Source organism: Homarus americanus, unplaced genomic scaffold (assembly GCF_018991925.1).
Source record: "Homarus americanus isolate GMGI-L3 unplaced genomic scaffold, GMGI_Hamer_2.0 scaffold35091, whole genome shotgun sequence".
In the NCBI taxonomy this organism is placed as follows: domain Eukaryota; kingdom Metazoa; phylum Arthropoda; class Malacostraca; order Decapoda; family Nephropidae; genus Homarus; species Homarus americanus.
The window spans coordinates 294,517-317,383 of record NW_024748350.1 but is presented as its reverse complement, the minus strand read 5'-3'; the positions used below and the strand labels follow the sequence as shown (position 1 = coordinate 317,383).

The window sequence follows — 22,867 nt, the reverse complement described above, 5'->3', positions numbered from 1 at the left end:
GGTGTTGAGTGGAGGTGTGAGTGGGTGGAGGTGGAGTGGAGGGTGGGTGGGGTGTTGAGTGGGTGGAGGTGGAGGAGGGTGGGTGGTGTGGTGGAGAGGGGTGTAGAGGAGGTGGGTGAGGGGTGTAGAGGGAGGGTGGGTGAGGGGTGGAGTGGAGTAGAGGGTGGGTGAGGTGTGTGGGTGAGGGGTGTGGAGGAGGGTGGTGTAGAGGAGGGTGGGTGAGGGTGTAGAGTGGAGTAGAGGGTGGGTGAGGGTGTAGTGGAGGTTGGTGGAGGGTGGGTGAGTGGGTGGGTTGAGGGTGTAGAGGGTGGGTGAGGGTGTGAGTGTAGAGGGTGGGTGAGGTGTGTGAGGGTGTTGAGGGTGGAGTGGAGGGTGGGTGAGAGGTGAGTGTGAGGGTGTAGAGTAGAAGGTGGAGTGAGGGTGTAGAGTGCAGGTCAGAGGTATAATATATTGCTATGTAATTAATTTAGCTGCTGGCCATGTTACCTCCTATTTTTTAAAACTTGTGTGTTGGGTGTTTGTTACAAAGACTTAGAGATCCGTGCCTAATGACCCGAGCGGCATAACACACAAAGCTGGACTCCAGTAACAAACATTATACGGACGACTGATGCTGGCTGGTATAGTTGGCATCTTTGCTGTATATCATGTTTATTGTATATTTATATGATTTTCAATAAATTTAAAGTATTGCTGATAATAGCAGTGATTATCTTAAGTAATTTGAAGTATAAGGAACATTACAATTTACTTTTATTTTTGTCTCTATGAGAGTATTAGTTGAAAGTATCTACAGTTGATGGCTTTGGTTTGATATGACAATGAAAAAGAAACGAACCTTCGTCTAAAATAGCACAAAAAATCCTATGATATAAAATAAACGTAGAGTAAGTCCTTGCATATTTTTTGTGCTAAATATAGAAAACTAAGGTTATAGTTTACATAATCTCTTATAGAGTTAATGGCAACACAAACAAAATATTGGCATGAATATTTAAAAGGTGCAGAGAGGAGCCATTGTCCTTTATAGCTATTTCTATAACGTTTGTTTTAGATCGAACTTGTACATAACTTAAATTCAAGTCAGGTGAAGTAAAGAGCTGAGTCACATCTTCCTAAATCATAAGGAAGTCATTTTAAGTGTCGATTGCTAAGGAAACAACAATGGAGCAGAATAATAACTAGAAAGTATTGTGTGTGGCGGTATGCATCAAATTTACAGTAGTGAAGGTTCACAGTATTAAACTACTGTTGATAAAGAGCACCAGAAACCTTTATACTGTAACGCCCACCACATATTGATCCTCTCTTAACACGTACAAGTTTACAGTTTAGTGCTGTAAGCGACTAAGACCTTCGTATATGAAGCTACCTAATACTAAGAACAATAACAACACTTACAAGGTCTTGATATATTTACCTTGTTTTGGGGGTCTCCAGCAGGTGTCACTGTATCAATTTACAGACTCGTCGATCAAAACATATCGAAAGTAGTTGTGCCTTTCTGGTCAAGAGTCCATATATCGTGAGATCAATACCATGGCATTTATCACCTTATATTTTGCTACTGGCGCTCTAATGCTTCCTCCGCTGCTCTTAATAACAAGGTCAATGTGAACACGTTTGCTCAATTACAACTTTACGACTATGAAGCGCAAGAATATGACACTACGGAATAGTTAATGAGACATAATTTCCAGTGAACCACAAGCTGGCAATTTAACAAGTTTTGAAGCTACGTTACTGACATAACCTTAAGACCTCTGGCCAGTCACTTCATCAACAGGAGTCAGATGAATACAAGATCCTCTGTATATACACACGATAATAAGTTAAGAGTTTATATTTGGCAACTTACCTAGGATATCTGGGTTAGATTCCTTCATGGGTATGTGGACATTTTCTCTGTGGGCGTGAGAGTGTCTTCTCCGGCCTCGCACTGCCCACACGCCCACCAGCAGCATCACCACCACCAGCAAGGCACCACCGATCACCGCCAACACCAACATCAGCGGCGAGGGTTCAGAGCGTGACGGTAAACCTGATCCAACGTTGACAACAGTATAAATCTTAATTATTTTGTGAATTAAGTAGAAAATGTATAGATTTTTCGGTGGGATATATATGCACCTATTTTATGTTTAGTTAATAATGTAAGAATTGTTAACTGCTCATAGTGTCAATGGTGGATTGTTTGGATGAGTAATTGAAACGTAATTTGATACCTTGGCAAAATTTATGAAACGTCTTGACAAAAATGATCACTCATCACGATTTATGTCTGCGCTCTCTCTCTCTCTCTCTCTCTCTCTCTCTCTCTCTCTCTCTCTCTCTCTCCACTCAGTGATGTGACGACGTTATAGAAAGATTGAAACAGTATCCAAAGAATAAAAGGTTCAGTGTTTGTAAGAAAGTCCTTCTGTGGAAATACCTCATCATTGATTGAACAATCCTTTAATGGTGTCCGCCTGTGCTCAAACTCAGTACGCTGATGGAAATTGACTTGCAAAATATTTCTCGACTTTGCATGATGTTTAATTTAGTAACAATTGGTAAAAAATGAAAAGAAAATCACTTTAGGTAAAAATATGTTTGACTACCAAAGGCTGAAATTAAAAGTTGATCTTCAAGGCGATTGAGTTTTTTTAATTAAGAAATTAATTTTATGTTGACAAAAGGCTTTAAAAATTGACAAAAACGCTACAGAATTTCCGTTGTGATAGGTAGAAAGCATCTGATGGCCGTAGGATATTAATTAAAATTATTCGTCATGAAAAATAAGGAAATTCTGAAAATCATGTAATTTTGAATATGTTTACCCTTGCATGTATTTTGCTTACATTTTTATTGTATTTTAATTTTCACATGAATGAGTGTTCCTTTTTTTTGGTAAAGCAATATTTTTAGTAATTCGTAAAGTTTGGAACTTTAAGATATGAACGAGTCTATATTGTTAGAAGGTTGAGAGAGAGAGGCAAAAATGTTCAACTAATAAACAAACGTTCTGGTGAGGGATTACACCATGACTGTTGCTGGCAAGAAGGACTTTCAGAACAAGGAAAATCGATGTCAATCCACCTCCTCCTCCTCACCACGTTGTCCTTCATGGCAGTAATTTGTCATGGCTTCGACATTTTTCTTAATCGTTAGCATCTTAGGCAAATAATATGTATTTTACACCATCCAGACAATACCGAAGAGTAAAGAAGGTTTTAAACTTTGAAGGAAATATTGAATAACTCAACGTGACCTTTAGTAAATTAAATACTCTTAACCATTTGACGACAATGGTTTAAGCTGTAACTTAAGCCATCGTCAAGGGGCCAATTGACTATAATACTAAATAATACCAATCTACTATTGTATGCGTGTGTATGCTTATTTCATCTGCAAGACATCTGTATGACTGATAGCTATTTTTTCTCTTCAGAAGTTATGTATTGAAGGCACTCACGTATTACAACACACTGATCATTTTGTAATATTGTGTCACGTTTTACTGTCGAAACTTAATTGGAGGTACAGTCCCCTTCAATAGAGCGTTTACAGGGGCTCGTCAGGTTTTGTGCAGTGTGGCAACCCTGTGTTTGTTTACATTCGACAGAAGGAAACTCATAATAGTAAACATACTATGGAATCAAATTAAAACAATATTAAAACAAATATCTCAATGATAAAGATTTGTGGAATGTTTATATGACGAGCCCTGTAAACGTACTAGTGAAGGGGCCTGCACATAGGGTCGTCCATATTAATCATTAACCTTTCGTCTGTACCTCGGTGAAATGGTCTTTAAAATAGTCATTGGAAATATCACGAAACATGACGAGATGCATAAACAAATTTCATCTTTCGATTTTAGCCTCAATATGTGAACTAATTTATCACTGTTTTTATCCAACAAGTCTCGCCTATACTCAAATGGCCATAATGTTATCAGAATGTACAATTAGGCGCTAAGTTTTTTTAATATGTTGTATTTTTCATCACATCTTCACTCCTTTGGGAAATTCTGGTAGAAATTTTCCAGAAGTAATTAATATTTACTGGTATGTAATTTACTAGTAACAGGAGAAATATCATGTAAGCTAAACCAAGTATTTAATTCTACGAGAGTTAACTGTGTATCAAAACAAAAGTATTTGTTGGGTAATAAACAAAAAATGGCTATTGTTTATCCACCCCACCCCACCCCACCCCAACCCCACCCCACCCCCCACCTCCACCATGTGCCCCAAATTCCATAAGAGGGAGAGGATGTTTTGTACTCAGTGTTTACTTCAATATTTATTTTCATCTTTAATGCTTGATAAATCGGGTGATCTCAGGCACTTTTTGAGCTAAGAGACAAAATTTAAATACATTAGTAACCAAGTGCTTTGGCAGATAGGTTTTTTACACCTCCTCCCTCCCTCCCTCCCTCCCTCCCTCCCTCCCTCCCTCCTCCCTCCCTCCTCCCCTCCTCACCTCCAGTCTGTCTTCAAGGATATGAGTTCCTTGTTACTCCAGTGTACTGTACATATTAGTTATTATTACTTGCTCGAATTAATTTTAAAGATTTTGGAAACATGTTATAGAAATTAGCCTAATATGTAACCAAATGTTTAAATATACTGCTAAGCTAACATATTTACTGTAGACTAATTCGTTATTCTTTTGAGTTAATTTTGGTACACATAATCGCATTGTTACGTGTATAGTTAAGTCGCATTGCATCTACAATATATAAGGCAGTTATGGCATTTAAGGGCCTTACTACATATAAGGGCACTTTTACATTTAAGTAATGAATTTATTACATTTAAGATTGCTAAAAACTCATTTAATAAGATGATGCTATAGTAAATTTCGTAAAAAATGACTCACTTTTATGCATCTCTGCCTCTTTGAGAGTGTGGATGTGGAGGGTGACGGGCGGGGCAGCACCTCGGGCGTTGTGGGCGGTAACCTCAGAGCGGTAGTGATGGCCTGGCACCAGCGACCTCACCAGGAACTCCGACTGCGCCAGCGATATGTTCACCACTAACTCGTCCACTTTAGGCGGCTCCTCTTTCCATACCTGTAGGGGAGGAGGAGGTAAAGGTTCTCTGGAGGTTATTTAATGATGTGAATAAAGTTTCTAAATTTTGTTCTTATAGTAAAACAATTTTTAAGGCTTAAAATGGTTGCTTCTCGTGTCTGGAAATGCGAGAAAAGTTATGATCCCAGTTTATATTGTTATAAGTAGTAATGAACCAATCTTGTGTGTGGCGGTGTGAAGTAAGGTCTGTTGTTGGTAATTTGGTGTTTGGGGGAGTCACTCTTCTGACCTGCAATGAAAGGAGACTACGATCAAAGTAGGTGATTTCATGCTGATGGGCAGTAATTAACTATAAGAGGGGGTATATTATCAACGTCAGTGAGGGAGACTTCCTATCAGTGTCACATAGTAGTAGTCAGCTGTTATGGTTCACGTGTGATGTTAGAAATGATAGAATTATCTTGCGTATAATAGATGTTCTCAGTGACAATATGTTTTTTCTTCGAGTGAATAAAATAGACAGATGGATTGGTCTATTAAAGTAACGACATGCGATAAACGATTTTTAATTATAGAACTACTTTTGGATTTACTAATTAATAGCTATTATGGGCCTTTTTTAAGAGTTTAAAGTCCTCGGTAGGCCTTGTTAAATGTTGGGTGAAAATAAGACTTCAATAAGCCTTGTTGGAGATAGAAGGCCTCTGTAGGCCCCGTTTTAACCATACACGTAAACATTTATAGCTAGTGTATACAGTATATGAGATCACTAACTGTATGAGGATCACCTGTACGAGGAAAAGGTCCCAATTGACTCGAAAATGGCTTATGTGAGTCCTGTATTCAAGCAGGACGATCACCACTGCACGAATAATTATAGGCAGGTGAACTTGACCAGCATTTTGTGCAAAGTGCTAAGAGAGCAACGTAAAGGATGCCTTGAGGGATCGTCTAATACGAAACAACCCTGTAAAGGAGTGCCACCATTTATCCCGGGACGTTCCTGATTGACGCAATTACTTAGTGCTGGATGTGTGAGCTCAGATCCTGGAACGTGGTGGCAATATCAATAATATGTATCTAGATTTTCCCAAGGCTTTCGGCAGCGTACCCCATGAAAAGCAGAAAATAAAATTAAAAGGGTGCGGAATTCTGGGACGTGTCCTAGCGTGGATCGGAGACTTCTTGACCGTAATGGTACGAAATCGGCATGTGTACCCGTGACAAGCGGGGTACCACAGGGCAGTGTACTAGGACCGTTGTTGTCTGTTTTATAAATATGCCATAAGCTATACACTCCTCCATTCAAATGTTTGCTGACGATTCCAAGTTATTCAGGGAAGTTAAGAAGCAATAATGGGCTGTGAAAATGTCAGGGTAAAAGTTTTTGGAGTGAGAGTTGTGAACTCTTGGATCAGCCTGCCGGAAAGAGTTGTGAGCTCATTCAAGATCAGACATGACCAACACTGCAGCAGGCACAGACACATTTTGGAGCTAGTACATTCCTAATACTTGCCAACAGTGCTTAACAGAGACGTGATTGACCGACCAAGCGGCTAAAAAGCAGACAACTGGCGAAGAGGATAAAGTAAAAGTAGAGTAAAGGAGAAATAAGTAAGAGTGGGCGCCGGTGAGGGCAGAGAAGACCTACCTGGCAAATTAACTTTTTTGGGAGGACGGCGTTGAAGCTTAAGAGGACATACCTGAAGAAGGAACATCTGTGGGAGGCCTCCGTTGAAGCCAGGAGAGCAAACGATGCTGCTGGAGTGTGAAGTAACGTTATCGACAGTGCACCCCGTCACCTCCTCCGGTGGACCTGCCCGCACACAACATATTGGAAATATAGATTTTAAGGGGCTATTTTTGTTTCCACTCGTCTCTCTATCTAACTGCAGTTCTCTCTCTCTCTCTCTCTCTCTCTCTCTCTCTCTCTCTCTCTCTCTCTCTCTCTCTCTCTCTCTCTCTCTCTCTCTCTCTCTCGCACACACACCATAGTTCCACACTCGCGTAAAATACTAGGCTCATATTCAACATACATCTAGCATAAATTTAATTACCCACTTACAGTAAGTTTTGAATTCAGGTTCTCGACTCTCAGATGTTATGAGTGAACTCGTAAAACAGTTCACCACATTACTTTCCAATCCAAACACAAACGTTTCTCAACTTGATGAAAATACCAAGAGCTAAACTTTTATATTTTGGAATGTTTGACTTAGATTTTTTTATTTTACCTGAAAGTTTCACCAAAGGCACTTTTGGATAGGGTGATTCAGGTTCTGGGTTAGAAATAATTATTGCTAGTAATTGGATCATGATAATTGAGTTTTGCAGTGAATTTTTTTTTCGTATTTGTTAACGCTGACCTTATGCAATACCACGCTAGATGAACGTTTCCTCGCCTCTTGTTGTGCAATTTAGTGGCGTTGTTTTTAATCTTAAGTGTATTGTCACTCCATACAAATACCGGTGGCTCTCTTTGTGGTAAAACTGGGGCTATTTTATTGTGTATAACTAAGGACGGATGACCACGTACCGGCAGAGATAACAGTGAAGGAACAGGGAGTCTTCTGGGTGCCGATGGAGTTGGAGGCGTGGCAGAGAAGGGTGCCGTAGTCCCTCTCTGTCATTGGCGTGTAGAACAGTACACTCCTCAGCCTCTCTGTCGTGTACCTGTGTGTGTGTAGGAGCAGCGACGATGAGTATTAGCTTCGTGTATTTTTGTTATGTATGATCTCCCTTATCCGGTGTATATATATTTGCATAGTGTATATATACCTGTTAGATAATAGCAACAGCCAGCAGTAAAGCTTTCATGTAACGTGGACATCAAGAAGAACTTACCCACCTTATTTATGTGTTAAATTATCCGGGTCTTATACATCAGGCAACACAACACAATCCCCGACCCGTCACCTCTTGCAGATAACGAATTTCCCCAACGCGGCAACTTCCGCTTACGCCGAGAATACCAATATAACGCCATTATAACCTCTCTAAAGTGTGGTAGAACCTCTTCCCTCATGCCCCACCAAAAATATTGAAGCTGTTACTGGATATCACCTGACACGAGACACATCCACCTCCTGGGAATACCTGATAACTGGTGTAATGTTTTATATACACCATTACGTCAAGGGGCAACAGCGCACGGCAGCCTATGCATACCTAATGGCCAGGAGTTTCCACCAGAGGAGCGTTTTTCAAGCGTGTCCAACAGGATCATCAAACTTTAGATGGAGGACCGCTTGTTGCAGGGAAGATTGCAAACTTGTGATGTCATTAACTTAAGACAAAACTCCCAATTTTAGGAAACTTAATTCCCAGATAACATGTACTTTGTGGTTTGTAACGTAATTCGTATTCAGAACAATTAAAATTAATCTTTACAAAATTATAAGCTATTTTTATTTAATTTAATTCTTTGATTTTGCATTTTGAGGAATTCATAAGTGTTTTGCTAATTGTATAAAAAACAAAAAACAAAACAACAACAAAGCAACGTTTATGATTGCTGGTAACTTTTGTTTTATTTTAGATGATTAATAATATCCTGAGAGTAAAGGTAATTGAATAGTAAATGCCTGTTTATTTAATGATCCGAAGGTCAACGTGACAACTTAACACGTAAGTAGACGTAAACTGGTATTGGCAAAAATTAAGATGAATAAAATAACGTCAATATCAGCAATAATAAATTAATTAATTCCAGACGGTATTAATCAAGAGCCCCCTCACACTATAGCTGGAATACCCGGTGTTGGTTCTTGACGAAATAAAGGTGAACAGAATGAGTACACCACAACTAGTGTATCTCATATTTGGGTGTTTTCTCTTTCCCTGGATTCCGTTTTATTTACATATTGGTATATATGAAATAATAAAGGGATTCCAATATGCGGTTCACAACTCAAAGTTAACACTCTATAGTACTTCTTAAGCATGACAATTACTATATCTTGTGTAATTTGATTGAAAAGGCAATTTTACATGGCACTGCATAATATTTATTTAGGCTATTCAGTGTTATCTTCTTATCAGAATCAAATTTTTCCTCTAATGAAAATAAACAAGCCAAAAATTCATATATAGTTAGGGGGGGGGATTAATTTGCAAATATCCTTTTTAGAGGTAGACAAATTTTTGGTCAGAAGTCCATAGAAGAAACTTCTGAAATTATTACTTCATATTTAAAAGAAAACACTAATATTTCTTCCTTATAGAATAACTTTAAGAAAACAAAAAATAATACTTCCCCGCCACTAAGACGTTCACTTAATTAAGCTAACCAACCTGTATGATACCTGAATGTAAAGTTATTGTAGATGCAGTTTACAAGTTTGAAACAGGAAGAAACTTAGCTTATTTTATTTTCAGAACAATAAATTTATGAATCATTGTCGTTTATAAAAGGCTTTGCAAATACTGAGAAAACACCAGTATTTCTGGTACTTGTCCCGGGATTGATTATAACGAGTTATCGTCCGGGATCTCGGTTGTGAAACTCCTGAGTCACAACACCGACAACACTCCACGGTTCACCCAGGAGGAATTGTCATGAACCGCTTTATATGTTGTGTAGTTTTGGTAGTCTAGTTTTCTCGGGGCTGTATTATATTCAGCTCTATTTTAAAACCCGTGGCCGGGGATAGCAAACAAACCAAAATAAATGTGATAAATGTGTCTTTAAGGAAGAGGGTCCACCTTGGGGATAGGGGGCTGACCACTGGCAAATCCCACAAAATTCCACACTTCTTGACACTCCTGGGGTCAGTGCGCAACTCCATGTAAAATTTCAGTTCTGTATATTCAAAACAAAGCCGTGCATAGAGAACATCCACGTAAAAACGGCACTTATATATATATATATATATATATATATATATATATATATATATATATATATATATATATATATATATATATATATATATATATATATATACGAACTTTTCAAGATAGGTGAGAGGATGGGTGTCGTAATATTGTCTGTAGTGCTGTACCAGGAAATATTCAACATGCACCATAACGTTGACTAACACAGTTACACAGTTTTGTTAAAAAAAAAAAATAAAAAAAAAAAAATAAAACTTGGAAGGAAAGTGAATTTACGAGAAATCCTCCTTACTTGGAAAAGGTTAAGCGTTGGCTGACATGTGATGCCTTTATTCTGATACAGTAACTACTGTGCTGCGGTGTCTGGTAAGTTTCCATCGTATATTTGAAGGTGAAATAACCAATGTGTTAAATCTGGGAAATAGAATTTCCTCTAATTTAGACGTTCATCAACACTAGGATTAATTACTAATTAGACTCACAGGTGTGCGAAATAGGTGAAACCTGCCAATTAAGCTTTAATTAGTCATGGAGCTGGCTGCAGAATATTAGAACCATCTACATTTCTGTTTTGACAGAGAAAAATCGGTAAAATCGTGTTTGTGGTACAATAGTTTCATCACGTCGAGCTTAAAGTAAATGATGGATGTTAAGACAGAACAGCTAGTGTCGGGTGTGGCCACGCATACTGCCGAGGGGACACTGAACGTAGTGGGCATCCAGTGGACCTGTTCCCTTTTTTCCGTCCTAAGAGGACGCTATTGGCCGTGTGGAAGTTGCTGGCGTCTGGCAAAATGTTTCTCATTTGTCTGGTGGCGTTCTCATCACCTGTTGTCATTGAGAGCTCTGGACATTGCTTCTCTCCTAAGGCCCTGGCTGTCACTTCGTTCCTGACCTAGTCTTCGCTGGTAATCAACCTCATCGCTCCTATTGTTTAATTTAATTTTATGAATGACTCGCGTCCTAAGTTTGGACGTTTTTTGGGAGTCGTCTTTGGGTCTCCTGCGTGTGTTTGGTGGGTTCAGGGGAAGCTTGAAGGAGTTGTCAGTTTTAAGAAAAAATTAGACCAGGTTACTGTTGACAGAATTGCCCCCTCTCGCTGGCTTGACCAGACACGCGTTGTCAAATAGGAGTAAGTTGCACCATGCTACGCGGGTACCCTGGGCATCAGGCTTTGTCGAGCCTTCGCTCATTTTCTTAAGATCATTAAAATTCCCTATTGTATGTGGGTGACCTGCCTTCGAGATGTGAGGTGTAGTCCTGGTGCTTGATGCTTTGATTGCCTGGAGGGTCGATAGAGTGGCACAGTGCTGTTGAGCAGTTGCCACGACTATCTTGATTGATAAGAGCCATGGTTGTCCAGCATAGAGCTGTCCACAGTTAGTCAGGGAGGTTCACCTTTGTCGTGTGATGAGGTTGACATCTTCGCAGGGATGCCTTAACTCTGGGGTCAATATTGTGTTGTTTATAAAGTATTGTGTAATGTATTAACTCGCGTAGCAGAGGTCGTGTAGGGTAGTGGGCGGGCGGGTGGGTGGTGGGGCGGGCAGGTTGGTGGGTGGGAAACTGGGCCTTAGGGGAAAGGGTTTGTGTTGGCTGCGGTATGTGAGACGGGCTCTGTTTAGCAATGTCTAGGATGCAGGGGGGGGTGGGGCGGGGGGTGACATAACACTGGCACATTACTCGGTCGGAGAGTTCTGTTAATCTCCACATTGTTTACTGGATGTTACCATAGCTTGGACACTGCCTGTTTGATCAGGCTGACTCGTCGACCACCGCAACGTCTTCTCCTTCCCTCTCTCCCCTTCCCCTCTCGTCCCTCCGCTTGGCCGTTATCCGGAGGGGAGGAAGGTCTTACACACTCACACACAGAGCTGATCAATATTTCAATAAGAACCATCCCCGCCCTCACAAGAGTCTGTCGCTTGAGGGAGTCGGTTTGTTGTTTTGTTTCACGTGCCCTTAACCGCCAAGGTAACTTCATAGTATCTATCTTAATGTACTACTTTTAATACATAAAGGTACCAAAACCTGTGGGACTGTAAGTTATGGAATACAGGATTAAAAAATATTCATATTCCAAACAGAAATAAACAGAGCAGAGTTTATCGTTTAACACATCTGCCAACACTCCGAGTGAAGCCGTGACTCACTATTTGCTGAACCCAAACCCAGGGAAACCCGCGGTCGGTTTTAGTGTAAACATAATTGGTTGTGGGTCCAATTCTTGTTATAAGCAGTAAAGGGACATGAAATGGAACGATAATATATCTAACTGTTCTCAGATTTGGCCTGAAAGTCCTGAATACCAATAAGATTTCCTTTAAAAAGAGATTGATATTGCATGTAAACTTTCCCTACAATATGTGTACTATGCAGAGTTTATTGCGACAGAATAAGCCCTCTGTTTAGTTTCTAGATTTGAAATTAATTGCGTATTGGATAATTATTTGAAGAATCTCTACTGTAGAAAAAAAGTTGACAATATTTTTTGGTACAGAAACACATATTCACAAGTTGGGTAAAATAACGCGTTAGTCACTGTAATATATTTTTCCACAGTTATGTCATCGTGGTAAAAAGATTGTGCTTGACACAGACACAACCTGCATCACCAGACCTAATCTCCTAATGGATTCTGGCGGTCATTGTTTCCGTAATTGTTGCAACACTACACGAATTGCAAACTGTGCGATTTTAGCATTTGCGCAATGTTCAGGTTGGGAATATCATGAAATCTCCGGTCGTTCATGTTAGGAGGGAGCAGTTTTTTTTCTTTTTAAAGCTGAAGTACTGTAGATGAAAGAATAAATTTATATCCTATCTCCATCAATGTATTACGTACTGTACATGTCCTTATTTATAGTGAATCTTGCATCTAACGTAAGCGCGTTCTTCACTACCATACACTTAATACAATTGAAATCATACAGAATAGTGACTTAAATTATCTACTCACCTCTGGTTGCTGACCACCTCACTCTGTTCCCTTCTGACGGAGTTGTTGAAGGTCCACGAGAAGGTGACGTCAGGAGGGTCAGCATCTACCAAGCAGGTGACGTTGAGGGGCTCCAGGAGGCCCACACCCCGCAGGGAAGGACTCACCGAGCACCTGGGGGCGTCTGAAAGGAAATCCATACATAGGGCTTTACTCACACGTCAAGAAGAGACTTCAGGTCTTTGTAGTTTACTCACGCTTTAAAACGAAAACTGAGACCCTGGGCTTCATTGCATGCTCGGAATTTGAGATTATTAGTTGATAAAGGTCTTTGGTTACGCTTCAAAAGAAAGTTGAGTACATTAAGCTTTTCAATACATATAAAAAAAAAACAGGTAAGTTTAGCTCATCGATCATTCTTCACACCCCCCCCCCCTCCCTCAACCGTTGACACAAGTGAGTCACTATAGATCCCAGCGATGTATGAGGCAGTTATACCAGGCAAAACTAATTCTCTAGGAATCATTAAATATCTAACACTATTTTTGAAAAACTGAAATTCATTTATCAGTAAGTTTATCAAAGAGAAAAACCCACAACAAGAAGTTACTGCTAAAACAAAATTAATTCATGTGGTTTTTACTTCGATATTTTAATGAAAAGTTGCACATCCTTTTAAAATTCTCTTTTCACACTACATCTATTGTAAGTCATGTCTATATAATGTGAGTCGTGTAGGGTTTCAGTCGTTTACATGTCGTCACTTCATCCCTATAACTTATTTATCCTATGGTAGTAGCAGCTGAGCCATGAGGGAGAGAATAAGTGAGGTCTTACATTTGATGGTGATGTTGACGGGGTCGCTGGTGGTGTCACCCTCCACGTTGGAGGCGCTACACTGGTACTGGCCGGATTTCTCCCTCCGCACTTTCTGTAGGGCCAAGGTGGACTCGCTCACCAGCACCCCTCCGCTCACGTTGTGGCTCACCAACTCTCCCTGGTGGGTAAAGAACGGGACAAGGAGGCGGTGGTGATCACTGTTTTGGGGGAAGGCGAGAAAGTGTGTTGCAGAGCATTGTGCAGATATTACATAGACTTTTTTGTATGTAAGTGTATATGTGTAAGTGCATAATTATAGGAAGAAAAGAAAAAAAAGGTCCAGTAGCGAGGATCATTAAGCGAAACACCCTCACCGAGTCAGTACCAGAGGCTCGGACCACTCGCAGAAAAAGAGGTAATTATCGTGACACACCGCCCAATGTCTGTGTTGTTCCAGTGTCTTGCACACATTGTTGCACTCACTACACAACCACTAATATTGTGTGTTTAGCTAAATTACTGTAGTTACTTAATAATATATACCATACCTTCTCTAAAGTATATTTCATTTACTCTTGACGTTATAACTCCTGTATCCTTGCTTGCTGTCTTCCCTACACTCATCCCCGGAGCGTTAATACGAACTAATATCTTACTGAGTATTTTTAGTCCTCTCAACTACGTACACTATCCCCGTGGCCTTTACTCTGGCCTCCCAACACCCTCAATATAGACTACTAAATGCACCAGACATTTAGGCGGTACACGACCACGACGCAGCGTTCATAAACCTGGGAACACGACCCCAACCAGGCCTGACGTCATACTTTCTTCGTCCAACTTATATTTAGATCAATTTGTTTATCTATACCACACACACACACACAGACAGACACACACTCACGCACGCACACACACACACACACACACACACACACACACACACACACACACACACACTCGTCACCTCCTGGTTCTCGTGTTATATGCTTCACATCCTATCTCACTTTCTGCCAGGAGGAATATTCGCTTACAAAATAGAGGAGAGAGAAGCAACTTGTCGGAGAGGCGACCGTAGCCCTTGCGTGAAAGTTGGGTCATAAACTCAATCAAGGTTCGCTCCTTTTGCTTTCGTCTCCAGAACCTGAACTGATTCTGATCACTTGCATAAACAAGAGCTTTAAAAGACTCCCGGGGAATGCTCCTGCTGATGCCCCTGCTGATGCTCCGGGTATTTAAGAGTGGAAGAGATTGCGGAGAACTGAACAGACACATATACAGAGAGTCACAAGCGAGCCACTGTACATACAACATAATCTGTTTCCTGACTATACGATGAGCTGACCTAATTAAAACAAACATTAATTGATCGTAATATTTACTCTGATTACTTGTACAAATTTGCCTAACAACCGATACAGCTTATATGAGTGATAGAACCGGACTTTGTGTAATAGATAACGAGGTACAGTCGTTATAATGGTGTCCTTCATGCAGAACCGACACGTGTGCCACTAATTTCGGATTTAAAGTTAACCTCACTTAAGCTAATAGTGTTATTGGTTGTTGTAACAGCTTTGGTTAAACTCGTGAAATGTGTTTTGCTTTTTTATTTTGAAAAGTCGTATATTTTGTTTGACGATTTCACTAATTTATGCCTCAGTTGTCAGAAGCGTTTTAACCTGAATTTGTTTAATTACAATTTACAGTTTCAAAATTTATGATCGATTCATTATAATGTCGTCATCACAGTGGAGGTACAGATGAGATTGACTCATAACATGATATATAGAAATAGCTCATGAGTCTAGTATAAATAGTATGGCATTCCTTTAGACGACATAACAGGATTGATACATTAAGACGTAAAGTTAAAATATATGAAAAATTTGATTGAGATAACGAACACGGAAGAAGTTTAGGGGTTATTTACATGTATGGTTAGTGATCAGTAAATGGAACTGAGAGAGGAACACAAGACAATTATTATGAAGACTGTGAGAAACATCGTCAAGTGCTAATTTAGGGTATTGGAATTAAATATGTAATTGCTAGTGTTTCTATAACTCAGGATGTGTTGCTTGTGTTATTGGAATATTCAATAGGATTCATTTTTCACTGTGAATGACTTTATGGATAGATTAATGCCAAACAAAGTGATTAGATGAGTTATGTAATCGATTACGATTTGATGCCACACTTATGATTACGATTGCAAATACGATTACAAGCAATGAAATGTAATCGATTACAATTATGATTACACGACATGTCATCACGATTGCAAATCGTGATTACTTAAAAAAAGTCGAAATTGCTCCAACACAAACAGTACTGCAACACACTCGGTACTTTAACATATATGGTACTGCAACACATATAGTACTCCAACACAGTACTACAAAACACAAAGTACTCCAACACACATACGCCCAATACTCCAACACACACACATAGTACCCTATCACACATGGTACTCCAGCTAACATGTTACTCCAAAATAGAGAATACTCCAACACAGCACTCTAACATATTGTGTACATGGCACTCCACCATACACTGTACTCAACACACAGTCCTCAAGCAATTCCCATAACAAATGCACTCGTCCTTAAGTTATCCTAGAACACTTGTAGAATTCGACCTTGTGCCACCTCAATATATCTACTAGACTAAGTGGTACTCACGTCATGCCACCACTCGACCTTGTAAGGGGCAGGATTGGCGTCGATGTTACAGTCGAAAAAAAGGTCATTGCCCTCCCGAAGGTCATCATGGTCAAGGTTGCGCCCCAGGGTCATCCTCAAGATTGGTTTATCTGCAAAATAAAATAAAAAAGACCTCTAACGAAATTAGCAATACGTCATTAAACACAATTATACTAAGAAGTTTTTATTTACAGACGTTTTTTGACATACCGATATTGCCTTCGATGTAAGTTCTATCCCTGATTTATTTGTTATGTTTCCTTTCTGTGTGGTAGAACAAAGTGTGGGTGATGAAGAGGAGGAGAATGGTAAAGGAAGAGTAAAATCCGTTCATCCCCTAAACTTACGCACTCGGAATAGGAAATAAGTAATTAGCGCCCGCATTCATTACCTCCATTCTGAATTACATGTTAATCCGCAAAAACGAATAAACAAATATTCATTCAATTTTGGAATATAACTACTTGATAAAATTCCTTCTAAAAAAAGTTCATTATTGTATACACTTTCCGAGACTTTTATATTATTTTAATTTGTGGGAACTTTTGAATTAATCTTCCGTGTAAGGCAGCATACACTGGAGGGAGTTGATTGTATGATGTATATATCCTGTATAGAAAGTATTATTATGTAGGATAAGACTTGAAAATTTACAGATAAAAATAAGTCTACACATCTCCAAAATGCCACAAGCAAATTCTCACCATATGTAAGAATTATGGCAAGTTTGAGGTCTACTGTAGGAGGTGTTATAGAGAGCACTCCTTGTGGAAATCATTGTAAGGTGAATCTAAAATATACTGTAGTTTCAAACAGACAACTTTCTTTTTCAAACTTTCACCAAACTCGTCCATTATGTTGGTGTTCAAACAATATTTTCTCTCAAAATTTCATCTGGTTCCTCCATCAAGCCATATGCACGAGTCCATTATGTATGCAACAACTGTGGCAAGTTTCAAATCAGTCAACTGAAAACTGTAGTTGAGTATACAAACTGCACACACTATGCAAAATGTGCGTATGATACTGACGAAGTTCGAAACACTAGTTTTTATTTCGTAAATGTTTCTCGAGCCCCTCCGTAATGCTACAACACACACACACACACACACACACACACCCACACACACACACAAATTATATGGCACTCTGAGGCTCTATTTGTTATGTGATGGAATGTCTTGGTAAATATTTTCCTGTCAGCTCTATATCTTCCATATATTCATTCATATTTTATAAATTCGAAATAAACCAGAAATAATACTTAAGATACCACTACCTTACAATGCATACTGTGAAAATATCTCACGAGTTTTGATGCGTGGACGAAAAAGAAAAACGCTATTCTAAATTGGGAGAGCAAATCCTTCCATACGAGTTGTGTTCCGCTGTTTTGTGGAAAGGCCAGATCCACGTGAGCGGGTGAGCGATCAGCGGACCAGCTGTGGTCGTTGATTAATTTTTCAGGCCAGCTAAATGAAAGCATGTGTTTGAAGTTTAGCTTCGCGTTGTTTAGCAGTGTATTCATTTTGGTTTTCAGTGCGTCCCTTTGTATTTGATCGAATGTTATTAGATTGGTTTAATTTTTTACGTATTTAAAAAAGAATAACAATGGAACGTTTTCGCATATTTTTTTTTGAATATTTTTAACCAAATCGTTTACACATATGGTATTTACAATCGTTTTCCTTACTAGTGAGTTGATCATATTTATTTATTTGTTTACCCATTTTTGTCGATCAGCAGTACATTTTTTGTGTGATTGTAATATCAATTCACTTACCTTGTCAGTATACTAAAGCTTCTATCTTCACAAAAATTAAACGATAACAAAACAATAGATTGAGAGATTACGACAGCTTATTGTAATTCACACCCTTTTCTTCCTTTGAGGGAAAAATACTCTTAAGAATGACATGTTCAGTATTATTACACAAGTGGTAAAAGTCTCCAATATTTGAACCCTTACCAAGAATCCAGCCTAATTTCAGCTAATGGTGTCCAGTGCCTCGATTCTAATTTAACGAAACTCTAAACTAATTTGGCCAAACCAGACAAAACTTCACCCTTATAAATGTTCTTTAGCGTAGCCTCAGCAACCTCCCTCCCCTAATGCAATCTTAAAGTAAACATGTATATTATAGATGTAACTAAAAATAAAAGAAATACAAACTCAACGTATATACACTGTAAATGAGACATCTGCCTTCCGAAAACCACACACTGAACACGCCGAAATACTGTACAGTCGAGGTCAAGAGTTCGCTCTCGCCCTAAATGAAGCAGCATCGATCCCAAATGAGATGAAACAGTCAGGGTAAGTCAGTTAGGAGACTCATTCCTGCTACTCAGTTTCACCACCACTGGGAGCGAACTTTTGTCCCCGACTGTACAATACCCTCACCCTCTCTTCCCGCAGCGGCTGCTTGAATAAGGAAACACCAAAGACGGAGCAACACACACGTTCCCTTCTGTGGGTGCGTAATCCTTTCTTATCTCTCTCCCTGTACTCACACTGGACGTCTAGAGTGAAGATGTCCTCAAGGGCGTTGTTTTGGATGAGTTTGTTCTCGGCGCGACACACCATCTGTCGGCCGTGGTCACTGCGAGAAGCGTTCAGCGTCAACACACTCCTCGTAACGTTGTCCCGATGACTTACCTGTGGGCGAGGTTAATTAAGGTTAAGTCAGGAAGGCTAAATGAGACTAGTTGAAGTTAGTGTAGGTCAGGTTACCTTGGATTACGTTTCATTAGGTTTGTTAGGATACTCTTACATGAAGTGAAATTAGTTTATGCCTGATTTAGATAGTTCAGATCAAGTAAGGTGAATTAAAATGAAATTGTGATGGAATATACTTTTGTTTAGATTAGATTAGTTAGGTTAAGAAAGATGCCCAGTTTTATCAGAGTGAGGGACAGTGAGAGAATAGTTAGGAACACACACACACACCTACCATAGTATGTAAGGGCTTGATCATCTGTCCCTGCTGGTACCAGGTGACGAGGGCAGGTGGGTTACTGCCTAACACGGTGCAGGTGATGGTGGCGGTGCGGCCCTCAGCTATGGGTTCCTCCTCCCCTGTGATGGTCACAGTGAGGGGGCCGCCTGCACCACACCGCCAAGGAGGGGGGTTGAGTTAGTTATTATGGGAGTGATAGTTTACACACTCCATCTATAACATATATATATATATATATATATATATATATATATATATATATATATATATATATATATATATATATATATACCTATACCTTCAGTGATATATATATATATATATATATATATATATATATATATATATATATATATATATATATATATATATATATATATATATATATATATATATATATATATGTATATAGATGGAGTGTTTTATATATAGTGCAGAAATAATAATAATCGACAATATGTTTGTAAAAAATGTAAAATTTGTTCACCTAAAAAGGAAAAATTATCAATAACCAAAGAAACAGGTCTCACAGGTAACAGGTTCAGGTACCTACAGGTCATTTACAAGGTTCAGGTACTCACAGGTCGTATATAAAGTTCAGATACTCACAGGTTGTATATAAGGTTCAGGTACTCACAGGTCGTATACAAGGTTCAGGTACTCACAGGTCGTATATAAAGTTCAGATACTCACAGGTTGTATATAAGGTTCAGGTACTCACAGGTCGTATATAAGGTTCAGGTACTTACAGGTCACGTTCCTGAGATATTCGACTTCGTCTGGCCCGGTACGATCGTTGTTAGTCGCCCTACACAAGAAGGGGGAGGTCAGGTCGCCTCGACTGGCCTCTACCTCCAGCACGTTGTAGGTCTCGTTGCCCGCGATGGTGTAGGTACTGTCCACCAGCTTCCCCTCCTGCAGCCACAACACCTGGGGGGAGGGCGAACCTGTGGGCCGGGGAGAAGGGAGAGGGATTTAGGGAGGAGGAAAAAGAATATTGTAAGATGGAGATTAGGGTAAGATAATAGAGGTTGGGGAGGAAGGTAGGGCAGTTGGGGATAGGGAGGAAGGTAGGACAGTAGGGGATGGGGAGGAAGGTAGGTCGGTAGGAGTTAGGGAGGAAGGTAGGGCAGTAAGGGATGGGGAGGATAATGGATATTTGAGAGAAGGTTAGAGGAAAGTAACTACACATAAAGAAGCATCACTGACAGACGCTCGTAATCCATACACCGTAAACTAACACTATACTAACTAGGCACACACACACATAATTCATCTCACACACGAGCAATTAGTCTAGACCACCACCTCACGTCTTCACTTCACCAGAACAAGACAGTGATGATAATAGATGGGAAATAAACTGTATGAGAGAGAGAGAAACGAACGAAGGGTCTGAACACGTGAGAAGATTGTCGTTAAAACATAATTGAAGAACATAACACAAGTGAGAGGTTTTGGCATTCCTCATTGTCGAGGCTTTCAAAACAAAGATTATATTTTCAGACAACCTATTTTTTTACCAAACGTTATATTTTCAGACCAAACATTAATATGTTCAGACCAAACATTAATACTTTCAGACCAAAGTTTAATACTTTCAGACCAAATATTATACTTTCAGACCAAACAATACTTTCAGACCAAACATTAATACTTCCAGACGAAACATTAATACTTTCGGACCGCACATTCTTCAGACCAAACATTAATACTTTCAGACCAAAGTTTAATACTTTCACACGAAACATTACACTTTCAGATCAAACATTATACTTTCAGACCAAAGTTTAATACTTTCAGACCAAACATTATACTTTCAGACCAAACATAATACTATCAGACTAAACATTATACTTTCAGACCAAAGTTTAATACTTTCAGACCAAACAATATACTTTCAGACCAAACATAATACTTTCAGACCAAACATAATACTTTCAGACCAAACATTAATAATTTCAGACCAAACAATACTTTCAGACCAAACATTAATACTTGTCACCAAAGTTTAATACTTTCAGACCAAACATAAATACTTTCAGACCGAACATTAATACTTTCAGACCAAACATCAATACTTTCAGACCAAACATTAATAATTTCAGACCAAACATTAATACTTTCAGACCAAACATTAATACATTCAGACCAAACATTAATACTTTCAGACCAAACATTAATACTTTCAGACCAAACATTAATACATTCAGACCAAACGTCATTCCCCTAAACTACCAGACGACCTAATTATCACTCACTATCAAATGTGAATCAACACTCGGCACGCCACATCAAAAGGTTCACTTAGGCAAATTTACACAACTCTTTACTTACACGTCACAAGCTTCACCATAACAGCGGGAACTAGAAAGAGCTGAAGCAACTTGTCTTTGTCTTTATTCATATGACAGGATTTTGTGTGTTGTGTGTTCTATTATATTTATTAACGCATTCTCTACTCCTTCTTATCTCCCTCACCACAGCATCCTCTCCTCCCTCTTACCTCCCCCACCAAGCAGAATCCTGGACTCAATCATTCTCATCTCCCACACTTACAGCATCCGAGATACACACGCATCTCCCACACCAGCATCATCCTCGACTTACCTCCATACGCCTTACAAATGACGTCGTTTCTGTCTCCCAAGTTCACCGGAGATACACGCGTGATGACTTCAGTCTTGGTGGGTGGCACTGTAGGGAGGTGTAACATTGCTGATTAGAGGGGTTTTGACAGGTGAGGCGGTGGGGGGTGGGGGAAGGATAGTAAGGGGGGGAGGAGGGTTTTGGGTTTGGGGGAGGAGGATGGTAATTACTTTTATTTTTTTTTCTTCTTTTCTATTTTCTGTCTTTTGTTTTTCACCAACACGGATTTATTTTAACAGTTTGACTGATAACTTTGGAGTCTGAGTAATACTGAATTTATTGTATTTACTTGACACGGCGTAGCAGGGCGTGTGTGTCTGTAGTATTAGTAGTCAGCAGGGCGTGTGTGTCTGTAGTATCAGTAGTCAGCAGGGCGTGTGTGTCTGTAGTATCAGTAGTCCAGCAGGGCGTGTGTCTGTAGTATCAGTAGTCAGCAGGGCGTGTGTGTCTGTAGTATCAGTACAGGGCGTGTGTGTCTGTAGTATCAGCAGTCAGCAGGGTGTGTGTGTGTCTGTAGTATTAGTAGTCAGCAGGGCGTGTGTGTCTGTAGTATCAGTAGTCAGCAGGGCGTGTGTTCGTAGTATCAGCAGTCAGCAGGGCGTGTGTGTCTGTAGTATCAGTAGTCAGGGCGTGTGTCTGTAGTATCAGTAGTCAGCAGGGCGTGTGTGTCTGTAGTATCAGTAGTCAGCAGGGCGTGTGTGTCTGTAGTATCAGTAGTCAGCAGGGCGTGTGTGTTCTGTAGTATCAGTAGTCAGCAGGGCGTGTGTGTCTGTAGTATCAGTAGTCAGCACAGGGCGTGTGTGTGTCTGTAGTATCAGTAGTCAGCAGGGCGTGTGTGTCTGTAGTATCAGTAGTCAGCAGGGCGTGTGTCTGTAGTATCAGTAGTCAGCAGGGCGTGTGTGTCTGTAGTATCAGTAGTCAGCAGGGCGTGTGTGTG

The 22,867-nt window shown here is 39.7% G+C and overlaps 1 protein-coding gene across 3 annotated transcripts in view; it reads right to left on the bottom strand.

Moving 5' to 3' along the window:
• Window positions 1–22,867, bottom strand: part of LOC121880240 (nephrin-like) — a 113,225-nt gene that overhangs the window by 4,537 nt on the left and 85,821 nt on the right. For all 3 annotated transcript variants that reach the window (XR_006091509.1, XM_042387396.1, XM_042387397.1), the window contains 11 exons: window positions 21,892–21,978; window positions 20,031–20,228; window positions 19,276–19,427; window positions 18,836–18,980; window positions 16,301–16,431; window positions 13,632–13,791; window positions 12,816–12,978; window positions 7,557–7,693; window positions 6,724–6,836; window positions 4,867–5,059; window positions 1,859–2,041 (listed from right to left, as the gene is read on the bottom strand). Coding sequence is in view for 2 of the 3 variants with exons in the window: in XM_042387396.1 (XP_042243330.1) it covers window positions 1,859–2,041; window positions 4,867–5,059; window positions 6,724–6,836; window positions 7,557–7,693; window positions 12,816–12,978; window positions 13,632–13,791; window positions 16,301–16,431; window positions 18,836–18,980; window positions 19,276–19,427; window positions 20,031–20,228; window positions 21,892–21,978 (1,662 nt within the window). In the remaining variant the exon portion in view is untranslated. The remainder of the gene's footprint in view (window positions 1–1,858; window positions 2,042–4,866; window positions 5,060–6,723; window positions 6,837–7,556; window positions 7,694–12,815; window positions 12,979–13,631; window positions 13,792–16,300; window positions 16,432–18,835; window positions 18,981–19,275; window positions 19,428–20,030; window positions 20,229–21,891; window positions 21,979–22,867) is intronic.